At 33.4% G+C, this 15,563-nt stretch overlaps 2 protein-coding genes across 2 annotated transcripts; both read left to right on the plus strand.

Annotated features, from left to right (window-relative positions):
- The first annotated feature begins 97 nt into the window (after positions 1 to 97).
- On the plus strand, positions 98 to 2,207 carry LOC143613921 (uncharacterized). Its single transcript, XM_077087507.1, has 8 exons — positions 98 to 205; positions 891 to 967; positions 1,062 to 1,185; positions 1,306 to 1,370; positions 1,466 to 1,535; positions 1,622 to 1,697; positions 1,775 to 1,865; positions 1,960 to 2,207. Exons 1-8 carry the CDS (start codon positions 130 to 132, stop codon positions 2,080 to 2,082), a joined length of 702 nt encoding a protein of 233 aa, XP_076943622.1. The 5' UTR covers positions 98 to 129; the 3' UTR covers positions 2,083 to 2,207.
- Positions 2,208 to 4,087: 1,880 nt separating this feature from the next.
- Positions 4,088 to 7,951, plus strand: LOC143613910 (quillaic acid 3-O-glycosyltransferase CSL1-like). The gene is made up of 7 exons (XM_077087498.1): positions 4,088 to 4,965; positions 5,200 to 5,283; positions 5,467 to 5,595; positions 5,706 to 5,918; positions 6,002 to 6,101; positions 6,264 to 6,784; positions 7,383 to 7,951. Exons 1-7 carry the CDS (start codon positions 4,345 to 4,347, stop codon positions 7,866 to 7,868), a joined length of 2,154 nt encoding a protein of 717 aa, XP_076943613.1. The 5' UTR covers positions 4,088 to 4,344; the 3' UTR covers positions 7,869 to 7,951.
- The last annotated feature ends 7,612 nt before the right edge of the window (positions 7,952 to 15,563 follow it).

The raw sequence follows: 15,563 nt of genomic DNA on the forward strand, positions 1-15,563 counted from the left end.
CCGGTATTCATATAATAATATATAGATTCGTTTTTGTATATTATTAACTAACTTATACTGAAGTTTTTAAAAAATTGTAACTGTTTTCTGTTATTCCAACAGGAGACAGTACATCTTATCTTCTGATCAATGGTGGGCCTTCAAGAACTTAACTGGTTTAAACAACGCTACGGGTCATGGTTCATTGGAGATTATATCTGTGAGGGTAAGTAAGTTACTGACAGTATTGATTTAACAATAACTTTGTTTTGTATCAAAATGCTGTGTTTAATGATTGATGAACCATACTGATTGTATGATTTTTTATTCATCTGTATGGTTATCTTTGTGTGTGTGTGTAAACGAGCCATGCCGCTCGTGAGCTACCCAAGATTGGCTTGCTAAAAGCTCGAAAGGAGCTGAGCTTAATCAAGATCGTGCTTAAAAATAAGTTTGTTTAATAAACTACCTGATCTGGCTTGCGAGCCTAAACGAGCTTATTATTTCTTTTTGAAACAAAATATGTATGCTTAATGTTTAAACCCAATTTACCAATTCCTTTGAGCTCATTTTAATAATTTCTTTTTGCACAATCCAATCATAACCAATAAGCCAATTTAATAATTTAATTGTTAAGCCCAATACAAAAACTCTTCTTACTAAACTCTTCTTACTAAAGGCCCAAATATTTCTCGCCTTCAGCCCAAAATTTTTTAACGATTTCCGGGGATGGTCTTGATGTGTATATTCAATTTGTAGCAACGATTAAGTCTTTTGTAAAAATAACATGTTTTGCTATTAATAATCAAACATGCGTGTGATGGGGGAGTGTGTTAATTCTTTATCTTTATTTTTCCAACAAATGTAGATAAAATTTGTATCTTTTAAATAATATGTTTACGTGTGAGCAGATGGTGGGTTGTACGCAGCTACACCAGTTGATCCCGTGTTCATTCTGTTGCCAATGTTTGACCAAGCACGAATGAAGGTACGTATTCGAGTAATAAATAATTAATAATAATTTGAATGTAATACTAGAAACTTTGAATCTCTGATATCTGGTTTGTGTGCCGTTGATGCAGAATGGAAATGATCCTGGGAAGTTTAGGCAACTTGATGAGATCATTTACCTTCAAGATTATCCTGAATACCGTTATTTATCAACAATTGCAGAAAATTCTATAGAAATTGTTTGTGATTGTAAAGGTACAAGTCTCCTAAATTTGGTTACGTAAATTGTCTATGTGCCGCGTGTCCTTTTTGCATACCATATTTTCAATTTACCTACCAACGAGGTTGAAATTTTTATTCATGTTGACGTGGCAGAGATTGGATCCACAAAGTTTTTTAGACTGAACGACTCAAAGGTTTTAGCGTGGTTGTTGTGTAAGGTATCGTAATATGCAACATTATGTGCCTATATTTTTTGGGGGCTTTTATTAAAAGGTGTTAGATTGATTATCTTGTTAACATTAATGATTGGTAGGTACAACAATTGAAGCAGATCCTTGTCGAACTGGATAAGAACTATGCTGCCCGAACCCAGAAGGAAATATGTACGTTATGTGAAATATATAAATTTGTGTGTGTGTTTACACTGCTTACTGTTTGCTATGATTATTAATTCTGTTTCTCGATGCAGTGGCTGATGTGGTGATGATTTTGGCTGAATACTTGGTAGATGACCCGTGGTGTAAGCTTCTATGTGACAATCTTAGGTACTGTGTATGCAACAAATTCTGTTACTTCTATTTAATTGATTACTTTTTGAAACTGACAAATTTCAAAATTACAGGTTAAATATGGATGAGGTAGTTGCTGCACCAGATATAAAAACTGAATCGGCGGACACAAGTAATGCTTCATCATTTAATCCCACTTTGCAGGTATTTGGAATGATTATTTATATTAAAAACTGAGATTGCAAACTGAAAAAAAGTTTACAAAATGATAAAATAAAAAAACATGTTCGGTTATCAGGAACAGTCGGGGTATGAGAAGAGAGTTACACGAAATGGAAAGCAAAATAAGAAAGTAAAAGTGGAGACGAATTCACATAATATCAAAGATATGTTTAGTAGGGCTTCAAGGAGGGGAAAATGATTCGAACCGACTCGGATTCTTACCAGGTTTTTGTTATTGTTGTCATATCTTAATCCTGAGTTGTGGTAACATAAAGTTCAAAAGACAGAACGCTGTATTGTTTATTGGGGTCTTGTTGTAGTTAATGGAAAACGGTTTGATGGCGCTTCTTAATTTTTTGATTAAATGATTTGCCAAGATTTAGTTCATACATGTTCCTTAATCCTTATATTTTTTGATTAAATGATTTGCCAAGATTTAGTTCATACATGTTCCTTAATCCTTATACAAAATGATTAGATTAGTTAATAGCTTAGCTAGATCATGTTGTATAACCGAAAGATTGTATAAACTGTAACTGGTTTTCACAACATTTTCAACTTGAAAGAATTCATTGTAAGTATTACTTGCTTTGCTAAACAAGTACACTCTTCAAAAAATGTTTTAAATTATACGATTTATCACCAAACATATATCAGAGGTGTATGCCTATGTCGCTTCCTTAAGCCTTTTTAGGCATATTATAACATGTATTATGTATACACACGTAGAAAGACACCTGTTAATAGTTTATGAAGCATTTTAATGGTTTATAACCAGTTATATATTTTGGCCCAGAAACCGGTTAACTAATTTGAGGTTCTATGTGTGAATCAAACACCTATGCACTTTTTATAATTATTTACTTGATACCATCTTCATTAAAGAAAGTATAAACCAACGTTATATCATATCAAAATATGTTCATGATAATATGATATGCCTACAAATGTAAGTTATGTAAAAGTTTATAATATTCATATACCAAGAATACGATGGTTTATTTTAAGCTGGTCATAAAAGTTATCTTTAAAGTAAAACAACGGAAAATTGGATTTTAATAATCCCAACTTAATACAGTTGGCCAATAATAATCCCAACTTTGAAAATAGCTGTCACTAATCCCAACTTTCACTATTTGTTTTTATTGAACCTCCGTTATATAAAACTTAACGACGTTAAGTTTTTTCCAAATTTCAAACTGATATTTTAGAGCTTTTGACCGGAATGAAGATACGAATCTATTGATGTAAAACTTACCATCAAACGGTGGTCCAAACGACTAAAGGATGCTTCAGTTCCGATGTTTAAACTTTTAATTAACAAAAATCAAACTGTTTAAAACGCCATTTCGAGTTAAGTTTTACATTTGTCGATTCATATTCTCAATCCGATCAAAAGCCCTAAAATATCAGTTTAAAATTTGGAAAAAAATTAACGTCGTTAAGTTTTATTTAACGGATGTTCAATGAAAACAAATAGTGTGAAAGTTAGGATCAGTGACAGCTATTATTAAAGTTGAGATTATTATCGGCCAATTGCCCTAAGTTGAGATCATTATAATCCAATTTTCCAAAAACATATTAAAATATTTTAGGAGGACAACTTGAAATAAAACAAAGGAAATTGATTAATTATAAGGTATCTTCTGGCCGTCTAAGTGTAGTGATTAGTACTAATTTTACTAATTGTCTTTAAAGATGAAAGCGTAGTAGACGAAAGGGCGTTATAAACAATTGACATATTGAAAGGCAGTCAAATCCGCAACCAAATACGGTATATTTTTGTTGAATGAATGACTTAAACCAAAATACCTTGAAACTTTTTAAAGTATTTATAAAGCTAACATAATTTGTAAACTATTGCCTATTGACACTTTTAATTTTCATGTTCGTTGACTATGACAATCCCACTCGCATAATAATCATTAAGTTAAACTGGATTAACACTTAATTTACATTCAGTTTTGCTCATAAGGAAGGCATGTTTTCCCATTTTGCTCAACATCATTCATGAGCGAAATCAAGTGGAAATCATGTATTCATGTGCAGTTCTAAGATAATTATGCGAGTAAGATTGCCATTTACAATAAAAATAAATTTTCGTATTGTCATTGGTTATATTATAAATATGTAAGTTATTGTCAACAAATAAGTTTTTTTTAAAGGGCATATAGTAGTAAGTAATAGTTTGAACCAATTATTCAAATTAGCCTGTTACATATGCTTATATGATTTGAAAATTTTATTTCACATTTAGGAATTGACATCCAATGTCTTTTGCTAATAAGAAAACAAAAACAAGAACAAGGATTGGAAATAATGACAAAAAATAGGATTAATTATCATATGGGTGATGCAAGTTTTGGAGTTTAGAAGATTCATAATCAATATATAAGAAAAAGTTAATTAGTATCCATCCTTCATTCCAAACAAAACTTATCAAACAAACACCAAGTAAACAATGGCAGCTGCCGGAGTATCCAACCGCCATGCGACCACTACCATCTCTCTAAACACATGCTTCGTTCAACAACCACAAGCCACTGCCCAACGAATCCACATCCTCTTCCACTTGACCGCGATATTAGCCATCTTGTACTACAGGGTCACTAACCTGTTCGGTGGTGATGTACCCACCTTAGCATGGGCGTTGATCACCACCGCTGAGGTTATCTTTTCCTTCATTTGGTTCCTAACACAGGCCTTTCGTTGGCGTCCAGTGGCTCGAAGTGTGGTCCTTCGAAACCTCCCAGACGACAACAAACTGCCTGGTGTGGATGTGTTCATCTGCACCGCTGACCCCAGTAAGGAGCCAACGGTGGAGGTGATGAACACAGTATTGTCCGCCATGGGACTAGATTACCCGCCAGATAAACTGGCGGTGTATCTGTCTGACGATGGTGGGGCACCTTCGACGCTTTATGCTATGAAGGAAGCTTGTTCGTTTGCAAAGAGTTGGCTACCGTTTTGTAGGAAGTATGGGATCAAAAGTAGGTGTCCGGAATGGTTTTTCTCGACGTATGGTCATGATGAATTACTTTTCAGAACTGATGAATTCGAAGCAGATGAAGAGAAGATGAAGGTTAGTAATCTTTTGATAAATTATGAACAAGTTGTTCATACTTTACTTTATCATGAAAAAAATCTTTGATTATGCTAAACTAGTTATTCTATTGTTACCGATGTACCTTTTTCCCTACCAAATTTGTCATATTATCTCTCTACTTTAATTTTAAAGGGGCGTGTTTAGCCTCGCCCAAATTCATTCCTTTGTAGTGTGATTATAAGCAATCGTTTAAAACTTGCCTTCTTGTAGGTGGCATATGAACAGTTCAAAGAAAACATAGATCGAAGAACCAATGGAGCTTCATCGATCAACGATCGGCCACCATGTGTCGAGGTATGTCTTTTATGCATTTCTAAATAATGATGCTCCTTTTTATCAAATTAATCGATGAACAATATTTCGGAATAAATCTAATTCACTTTTAAACACCCAAAGGTTCTGGGTTCGAGAGTTCCGGCAAGTAAAAGAAACTTGCCTTAAAAAAAAAACTCATGTTTTGGTTTACATTAAACTCAGATAATACATGACAACCAAAAGAGAAGCAACGAGGATGACCAAGTTGAAATGCCACTTCTAGTCTATGTATCTAGAGAAAAAAGACCATCTCTTCCTCATCGTTTCAAAGCCGGTGCACTAAACACTCTTGTAAGCTCTGCGCAACAAAAAACGTCTAATTTCTTAAAAGCTTGTGTTATAAAATCTATCTAAACCCGACTTAAATTGACATATTTATTTGTCTAACGTGCTTTTTGCAGCTTCGTGTTTCAGGAGTCTTGAGCAACGCTCCATACATGCTCGTGTTGGATTGTGACATGTATTGCAATGAACCATCATCCGCTAAACAAGCAATGTGTTTCCATCTTGATCCGAAGCTGTCTAGTTCCCTAGCATTTGTTCAATACCCGCAAATTTTCTATAATGTTAGTCAAAAAGATATATATGATGGCCAAGCAAGATCAGCATACAAGGTGAAAGAACTTTGTCCATGTTTTTTTTTGAAGTATTTACAAATTTGTAAAAACTTGTTAATTAACATATTTGTTAATTTCAGACGAAGTATCAAGGTATGGATGGAATCGGAGGCACGGTTTGTTCAGGAACAGGTTATTACTTGAAGAAACAAGCTTTGTATGGATCTCCTAATCAACAAGGTATCATTAACTTATAAGTAAAATTAAAGACATAAATAAACATGTTTTTACACTAATTTTGAATTACTAGGTGGTCCAAATAGAACTCAGCTAACTCTTTGTATTAGTTTTGTACTTTCGTATCACATTATTTTATTGTTTTCTATTTGTTTTGATTATTAGATGAACATCTCCTTCATCCAAAAGAGAGTTTTGGCGAGTCTACCAAGTTTATAGATTCATTAAGACATAGAGAGAACGAAGAGGAAACAGACCGATCCACGACCACCATTTTAGAAGAGTTGAAGAAGCTCGCTTCATGCTCTTATGAAGATAACACCACATGGGGTAAGCATATCGGTTACTCGTATGAATCCTTGCTGGAGAGCAGTTTCACAGGTTATTTGTTGCACACAAGAGGATGGAAGTCTGTGTATTTGTACCCTAAGAGACCATGTTTCTTGGGTTCGACCACTATCGACATGAAAGACGCCATGGTTCAGCTCATGAAATGGTCATCTGGTTTGCTACAAGTTGGACTGTCCTGGTTCAATCCTCTAGTGTATGGGATGGCCAGAATGTCAATCCTTCAAAGCATGTGTTATGCATACTTCATGTTCACACCATTTTTAGCTATCGCGTTTCTGCTTTACGGCATCATACCACCGTTGTGCCTTCTTAACGGCGTCTCATTGTATCCCACGGTAAGTTTAGTAATGATGAGAGATCGATTACTGAAATGATCGTCTCATGTATAAACCAGTCGATAGTCATATCATAATGTAAAAAAGAGAGTAAGTAGGCTAATAACTCCAAAAACAAAATCAAGAAAATATCCTTAATAAAATCTTATAAAACAAGTCCAAAATGTTGGTTATGTTGCCCGAGTTCAGTGGCGGACGTACCCTTGTGGTAAAAGAGTCAGTTGTCCCATGTGAAAAAAAATTCTTTTAGTCCTATTATAGTGTAATTATCTCGATCGACCGTCCTGTGAGTATATAGCGATAGTCAGCTAAGAATCCTTTTGACCCCTATTTGAAAATTTTCTAGGTATGCCACTGCCTGCTGAGTCTAATACTTTGGTTACACTATATATAATTTAAGAGGAGACTTAGTGTTTATGTTTGACCGAATTTGATACTTGCATTATATGCCTAGCTTATGATTTATAGAGATGCATTTGTAATGCTAAAAAAGCAACTTTTAATGCCATAACAAACTTTATCATTGGACTCTTCTTTCCGCTTCGGTCCTGCTTCGAATAATTTGGTAACTATTACTCGTATCATTTATTAATTTCAGGCTTCGAATCCATGGTTTAAAGTGTTTGCGGCGGTTTATGTGTCCTCACTTGTGCAACATTTGTACGAAGTGGTGTCTAGCGGTGGATCATTAGCCACATGGTGGAACGAACAAAGGATATATTTCATAAAATGCGTTAGTGCGTTGTTGTTTGGTTGTCTTGATGTGATGATGAAGTCATTCGGGGTGGTGAAAGCTAATTTTAGATTGACAAACAAAGTGGTTGATCGCGAGAAGCTCGAAAGATACGAAAATGGTAAGTTTGATTTGGAAGGTGCGAAGATGTTCATGATACCATTGACGATCATGGTGTTGTTGAATGTGGTATGTTTTGTTGTTGGCGTTAAGCGGGTAATAAGCAACAACAATCTTGATGAAATGTTTGCTCAGGTTTTCATGTCGTGGACAACTCTGTTATTCAGTTATCCGATCCTCAAGGGGCTCGTACCAAACAAGACCAAAAGTAAGAAGATTAAGAATAATTGAACAAAATTATCATGTAAATGTTTTACGATGATGGTCATGGATTCGATCATTTATGTTCCCCGGGATAAGAATAAAACCATGATGGTTGACTTAATAGAGATCGAATGTAGTGAAATGTTAATATTAATACATATACATCGATTACATGTTCAATACATAACCAATTTTGAGTATTATAAACAACTAAGAATATAAGATATATAAACACATACACAGTACATGTTGGTCCAGACGGATCAAACGAACTTATCAAACAAACGAACACGAGATATTGGGGTAACAACCTGCGACTCTTTTCATATAATCAAACAAACATAACAAACGAACTTCACGGACTTATCAAACGTACATGGAGATGAGACTCCTTAACTCTCTCTTAACTCTCTCTCAACTCTTACAAAAACAACTAATAATCTATACCTTATTTATAGACTTATTAAACTTGTTCTCCAAGACATACATTTCCTAAACCTATTATAATTCAAATACCTAAATTAAAACATAATTAAATAAACCTTTAACTTTACTAATAATTCAAGATTAATCCTTCATTCACCCCCTTAATCTTGAATTGTATTTCTTATTGCATTTGTTCCTCCTTTTCAACCGGCTATAGCATACTTGCTTCACCGTTTCTTCAAACTTGACATTCGTTCCTCCCGTACTTAACTTTGAAACCACATTGTCATTTTCTTTCTTGAATCGTTTCTTCTCATCAGCTCGTTCTTGACCAATACTCTCACGAACTCCAAACAAATCATTCTGGATTGTCCAAACCGAATATCCTTCACTTTCATAATCGGTTTCACATCATAACTTTCTTTCTTTTCAACTTCAAAGCTATTAGGATTACAACACACCTGAAGCTTGATGGTGTACGTTTTATTCAGATTTCTCTGAACTTTCATCAACAATCTCTCTTTCTGATCATATAGACTCAATGTCCCATTGGCTATTTCAATCTTACATCCTTCTTCATCTAACTTTCCCAAGCTAAGAAGATTGATCTTCAACTTAGGGATATAGAAAACATCACAAAACGTTTTCTTTTCACCGGTCTTACTTACCACAGTCACATTACCTTTACCTTTAATTTTGATCTCGGATCCATCACCAAAATTCACTTGACCCGAAACTTCTTCATCCAAGGTAGTAAAAAACTCTTTATTTCCTGACATATGATGACTTGCACCATTGTCTAAGTACCATGTACCTTCATTCTTTTCATCCTTTTCAAACACACCAGGGATAACCCTTTCTTCATTCAAACTTACTTTCTTTATTGAACCAACTGTCATGAACAAAGAAGGATCAACATCATCTTCTTTCTTTGTCAAATTCACTTCATCGTTCCCATTGCTTGGTTCCTTACATTCATTCGAGTAGTTCCCAATCTTATCACAGTTGTAGCACGTTACATACTTCATTCTATCTTCCCATTCTCCAGGGTTCTTTTTCCGGTATTCAACCCGTTCATCATTCTTACATTCATTCCATCTTGAGTTCCCTCTTCCTCGTCCGTTGTATCTTCCACGACCTCTAACATGTCCTCGGTAGTTTTCAACTTTCTTATCAGTTTGGGTGAACATGAGCAGACTTTGGGATGAACTTCCATTCACATTCTTGAACTTATTTATTTCTTCATATGCCTTCAAACGTCCAACCACATCTTCAAACGCCATTATTTTGATGTCTGCGAGTAGTTCCATCGAAGAAACAACAGGTAAATATCTATCCGGCAAAGAGTTCAAGAATTTTCTTACCAAAACCTCTTCTTCAAGTACCGCTCCCAAGCTCTTGTACTTTGATTGTACTCTACCCAACTTCGCCGCATAGTCATCAATACTTTCTGTCTCCCCCATCTTCAATCCATCTAACTCGGTTCTTAGCATTTGAACACGAGCTTTCTGAGTTCTTTCTGCACCAAGATAACGAACTCTTAACGCTTCCCAAACATCTTTCAGCTCCGAATATTTGGCCATCTGAAGCATCACATCTTCAGGTAGGGTTTGAAAGATAACACCCAATGCCATAAACTTCTTTCTTTCTTCAATTCTAGTCCCCTTTTCCTTATCAATCGCATCATGCAAACCATTCGCACCCAATATAATTTTCACCATAACCGACCATGACGCGTAGTTGGTCGACGTTAACTTCGGTGCCTGTAGCACAAAACCATCTATCGATTCTTTCACTGTCCCTGAGCTTTCTGCTTCTTTGTCACTGGCCATGTCACAATCTTAACGTGATCAACAACGGTTTAAACTGTTATGGTTTTTCTTTTCCCTCTCTGGTTACAACGATAAACAAAATAACAATGTTGCGATGACTTTCAAGTTTTCCAAGAGAAACCTAATTGCTAAAATCAATAAAACACAAAAATATGGCGGCTGGATTATTCAAAGTCAAACCATTAAGGTTTAATATTAAATAAACAACAATCTGATTCTTTTCTTTTATGCAAGTAACGACAAACCCAATTAACAACTTGCAATACTTTTCATTAAGAATTACTCCTTGAAATTCGTGTGACAAACCTTTTTCCTTCTTGCTTCCAGAATACGAACCTTATTCCAAATCACCAAAACCTCACAACCGAACAAAACTTTCGTCGTGAAATAATACGAAATTTCACGTGAATACGAGCCGTAGCTCTGATACCAATTGTTGGCTCAGACGGATCAAACAATCGAATCAAACGAACTTTTCAAACAAACAAACACGAGATATTGGGGTAACAACCCGCGACTCTTTTCATATAATCAAACGAACTTCACGGACTTATCAAACGTATATGGAGATGAGACTCCTTGACTCTCTCTTAACTCTCTCTCAACTCTCACAAAAACAACTAATAATCTAGACCATATTTATAGACTTATTAAACTTACTCTTCAAGACATACCTTTCCTAAACCTATTATAATTCAAATAATTAAATAAACCTTTAACTTTACTATTAATTCAAGATTAATCCTTCAGTACATGACATATATCATAGAAGATAGAAAGAAATACACTTGTTCAGTTACATAATCATTTTATATATCATAGTTAAAGCAATAAATACATGTTTTTATGTGCTTATTATATATAAATATAATAAAGAGAGAGAGAAAGAGAAAGACATAAATAGATATACATGCGTGCTTACATGGTGGAAGTCCAAATGAGAACGAGCTCAAATGTGATAATCGGTTTTTATAAGAATCACTTTAGGTTCTTACGATCAGATTTTTATTGAGAGCTCTTTTTGTTTAATACTAGAAGGGAAGACATGTTTGTGCCTACACAAATTATTGCACGTATGTTTCTTCTATCGTCGGTTAAAATTCTTTACATGACTAAATTCTCGATGAACTCATAGATAGAAAGTTAAAAACTACAATTCGAATCATAATTAAACGAGAAGAATTGGATACAAATAAATTTTTTTATATATGGACTCTTTAAAGAATTCAAAGAACATTGAAAATACGATTGAAATCAAAATCAAGCGAGAACATTTGGATCAATTTCCCTTCCCCTGTTTATACATATTAAAATACTAGTTAAAAACATGATCAAGAAAAAAATGAAGAGGGCATATAGAAAGAAAATAAACTGAAGGTAAACACACGCACGCTGCACGCACGCACAAATACACAATGCATGTAACAATGTTTACACTAATGTATCATGAGCTACACATAAGTATATGCAACAATGCATACACTAAAGCATAGTCGTAAACACATGAGTATAATCATAAATAACACATGATGTATATATGTAACAATATGTACACAAAGTATGATTAGTAACACATGTAATATAATCATCAAATGCATGTACTATACTCTTAATGCTTCACTTATTAACTTATTTGATGATGCCATTGTGTGAAATTTCTTTATCACATAGTGTATTCAAGGTGTAACACATGATTATCTATCAACCAAGTTATAAAAACTTACTGCGAAATTCAGGTCAACTTTTTTGATCAAACAGGCAAACACATATTTCTTGTTTAATGTAACACATGATTATCTATCGCATAGTGTATTCAAAGACTAAATCAGGATAAGTTTATATACAAAATATTTCTTGTTTTTTTAAGGACAGCCTATTTTGATCAAACATGATTTTTAAGTCATTTAAATACATATGAACACATCCAAATTTGACAAAAGACCATCATTTTAAAATGTGTGTTTGATTTTTGTTTCACGACTCCTTGATCATGTTTGACCTTCGCTTTTCATCCCTAAATTTTAAAGCATAGGAAAACATACATATTAGCATTAGCCAAATGAAGTACGATATTGGATCAAAGTAGCCTAACTTCACACGTGAAAATAACCGATAGAAAAAAAAACACGATAATTCAATGATTAAGATAATTTGTCAAGATCTAATTATTTTATTATGAGGACCTTGAATATTATTCAAAATACTAATTATTCTATTATTTTAGTTGAGGCTGAAAGGGTAATAATGAATTAGCGTTAGTTTGAGTATTATTGTTGTTAATTTTGTTTAGGAAGATACGTAAATTTCACTACTAGAAAACTAGTCATTTTCTCATAAAAACTTCATACAAATTTTCTACGACAAGTAGTTCCAACAGATTTCCAACAAAAAAAATAAGCTAAAACTTTGCTACAATATTATCTAATAAAAATTATGAATAGTTTTTGTAGGAAAGTTGTAGAAAGTTTACAACCATATGTTTTTGTAGCAATTTTGTAAGAAAAATTGTTGGAAAACGATTGAAAACGATCTTCAAGCATGTGTTTTTCCAACAACTTTTTTGTTAGAAAATTGTTAGAAACTGAATTTTTCCAACAAATTTCCTACAATTCGGTTGTAGAAAAACATCTCTTTTTCTAGTAGTGTTTGTAACATGGTACATGGTGTTTGTATGTAATTACAAAACATGATGTTAACGTTATTGTTGAACGTGATATACAATTATATATGCATTTTTATGTCACTCTCATCATATTTTTAGAATTTTCTAGGTATTATACTCGAATAACCCTTTTACACATAAAATCTATACAGATAAAGTTAATAAATCAAAAAATGGTTTTTTTCTTGATTAAAAATCCACAAAAAGGGAATGAATATATGGTGCGATATATGTGGAATCATCATGTATGTGTTGTTGTGTAGTTGTTAGAATCATCAATAAAACAAAGTATTTGAGATGATGCTATCCAACGTTTGACCACTCTTTACTGCATACGTTGTACTTCACACGAAACTTATATACAAAGTAAAAACTTTAAATTATATATATATAGTAACGGGATAGAACTTGCTCAGTAGGATAAGAAACGAATTACAGAACCGTTTATTTGATTCCTTTTTCTTTTTTAAATTAAAAAAGGTGATCCAAGTTTATATATATATATATTTTAATTTATTTTAATTTAATTATATAAGCGAGGATATTTTGGTCATTTCAACCAAAACTTAGAGAAAGTTCTAACAAAGTTAGCTAGAGAATGTAAATAAATAAAATATAAAAATCTTAGGCTTTACATTGATGAAAAAACCAGTTTTATACTCTTAAGTTTAACTTGTTATTCTTGGTAAACTTTGTCTCAATAAGAAAATAGATATACTTGAATTACTTTTAATAGGGAATGACATTACATCTCGACTTCTTTTGTACTTCCGCCAAGCAATCAATCCTATCTACAAACTCGTTGAATCTTATTCACCACACTCCATCCAATTAATCAAACTAAAACGAACCACAAATATTCAATTACCCAATTCTGTGGAGAAATCATAACAATCTAGTATAATATATCTAATAATTATCCGATTAATTAAATTAGTGACCTCTAGATCCAACTGCTTCACAATCACGCCCAAATTCCGCTCAAATCCATCTAATTCTCGCTTAGGGCACACAAGCAATTTTCGCGACAAGTTTTTGTGTTTTGAAAGACAACATTGTGGAATTAGCTAGCAGTAGAAGTAGAAGTAGAAGTTATGCGTTTGAAATTAGGGTTACTTAATTTAATAAGAAGCCGATGGAGATGGTTAGGGTTAGATCGGGAAGGATATTGAGAGTAACATGTTGCTGGTGGATGTGAGGAAGCGAGCGATATGGACGTGATGGATATGTTAGACAGAGAGTGATGGTTGGTGACATGGCTACTAAGGTTAGGACCAAGTAGATCCAAATTAAACCCTCTTATTTTCATGTAATTTTGTTTTTCGGTTGCTTGATTAGATTGTTATAACTAGCTTCTTGAGTTTTTATAAATCTTTGCCCGTCAAAAAAAAAGTTGACTGAAGCTCAATGAGTGTTACATTCACTTGCAACACTTTGATGTCTTGTTATAACACATATTTATTTGACTTAAAACATTGAGCGACTGCTTCACTGCTGGACTTTTCCTCCCAAACTAGTTTGTAAAGTGTCACATGTGTGTGTGTTCTATTCACTTTGTTTTATGTTAATCATGTTTGGGCTGTATGTTTCCAAGTCAATCATGATTACGTAGCAAGAGTCAAGAAGCTAGGCGAATTAGCCCCAATTAAATTTATTTAAAGGGTAATTCCTTGATGACAAGTCCTTAGTTTTATTCATATGATATAATTAAGCAACTCGTGCAAACATTTCTCTTTTGTAATGAAAGCAATTTAAGAGTTTTTCTTTTGCTGAAAGCTTGTGAAAAAATAAGGTTTTTCACTAAGGGAGGTGTATTTTTCACTAACTTTGTATACAAATAATTATATGGAGTTATTGCTTATATGTTTGTGCCTTACTATGTAAGAGTTTCTCAAGGAACTTAGTTGTGTCCAATATATAAGATGAATTATATATATTGATGTACGAAGTTGTGTATATATATGAAATAGACAATGTTGCAAAAATTAGGACAAATAATGAAATAAGTGGGAATTTGTTCCATACAGGAAGAAGGTGAAACCAATTGGAGTGTTTTATATGTAGAAGCTTTCTTCAGATATTGTTTCCTCAGACAAAGTAAGACGTGGGGAACTTCGCACCTTAACCCGCGCTCGCATTCACCCACGCATGTTAATGTCGTGAGCCGCTTGATGGAGCCCTTAGCTCACTTGAGCCGCCTATATGACTTCTTGATCAGCTAAGATACAACGGAGCTGCTAATGCAGCTTACTACTGGGTACAATTTCGGGTACTCGAGTATTCCACGACAGTGTAATTATAAACGTAAACTGCTTTGAATTAGACATGTTCTCTTTTTAGATTTGCAACATATTTTAAAGGAATTGTGTTAAACCGAGTCTCATCCGCCACCATTTGTTTCTTTTCTCTTCTTGCATATTTAATTTGCCTTAGTTGTAGAACTATAATAATATACCATTTTCATCCTCATTTCAGTGCCGTACGTAATTGATTTAAAAGTATTATATTTGTATTATTTTTATTAACGGTTTTCTACATATTTATAACTTGTTGTAACTTGTTAATGATTTTGTTATTATCATTAAGGATATTACTGATATATATGATCTCTAAATCTGTACAGTATTAGAAAATACTGATACGGGAAATACAGTCGTCTTTTCAAAAGCATAATTGATTTGTAATAAGGAACATGATATATGTTGGTAAATTAGCTTCTTACAAAAATAAAAATTTTTATTTTTATATATTTACTTCATCTTTTATATGAACTACATAAGAATTATGATGGTTCAACACTTC

The sequence above is a fragment of the Bidens hawaiensis genome, unplaced genomic scaffold, assembly GCF_021521415.1.
Source record: "Bidens hawaiensis isolate Kalapana, Puna unplaced genomic scaffold, B.hawaiensis_p1.1 tig00038543_1, whole genome shotgun sequence".
In the NCBI taxonomy this organism is placed as follows: Eukaryota; Viridiplantae; Streptophyta; class Magnoliopsida; order Asterales; family Asteraceae; genus Bidens; species Bidens hawaiensis.

Coding starts and splice junctions, on each gene's coding strand:
- LOC143613921 (XM_077087507.1), top strand. CDS start 130: ATGGTGGGCCTTCAAGAACTTAACTGGTTTAAACAACGCTACGGGTCA. Junction 968..1,061: donor TTGACCAAGCACGAATGAAG/GTACGTATTCGA, acceptor CCGTTGATGCAG/AATGGAAATGATCCTGGGAA. Junction 1,536..1,621: donor CCGAACCCAGAAGGAAATAT/GTACGTTATGTG, acceptor TTCTCGATGCAG/TGGCTGATGTGGTGATGATT.
- LOC143613910 (XM_077087498.1), top strand. CDS start 4,345: ATGGCAGCTGCCGGAGTATCCAACCGCCATGCGACCACTACCATCTCT. Junction 5,919..6,001: donor AAGCAAGATCAGCATACAAG/GTGAAAGAACTT, acceptor TGTTAATTTCAG/ACGAAGTATCAAGGTATGGA. Junction 6,102..6,263: donor TGGATCTCCTAATCAACAAG/GTATCATTAACT, acceptor TTTGATTATTAG/ATGAACATCTCCTTCATCCA.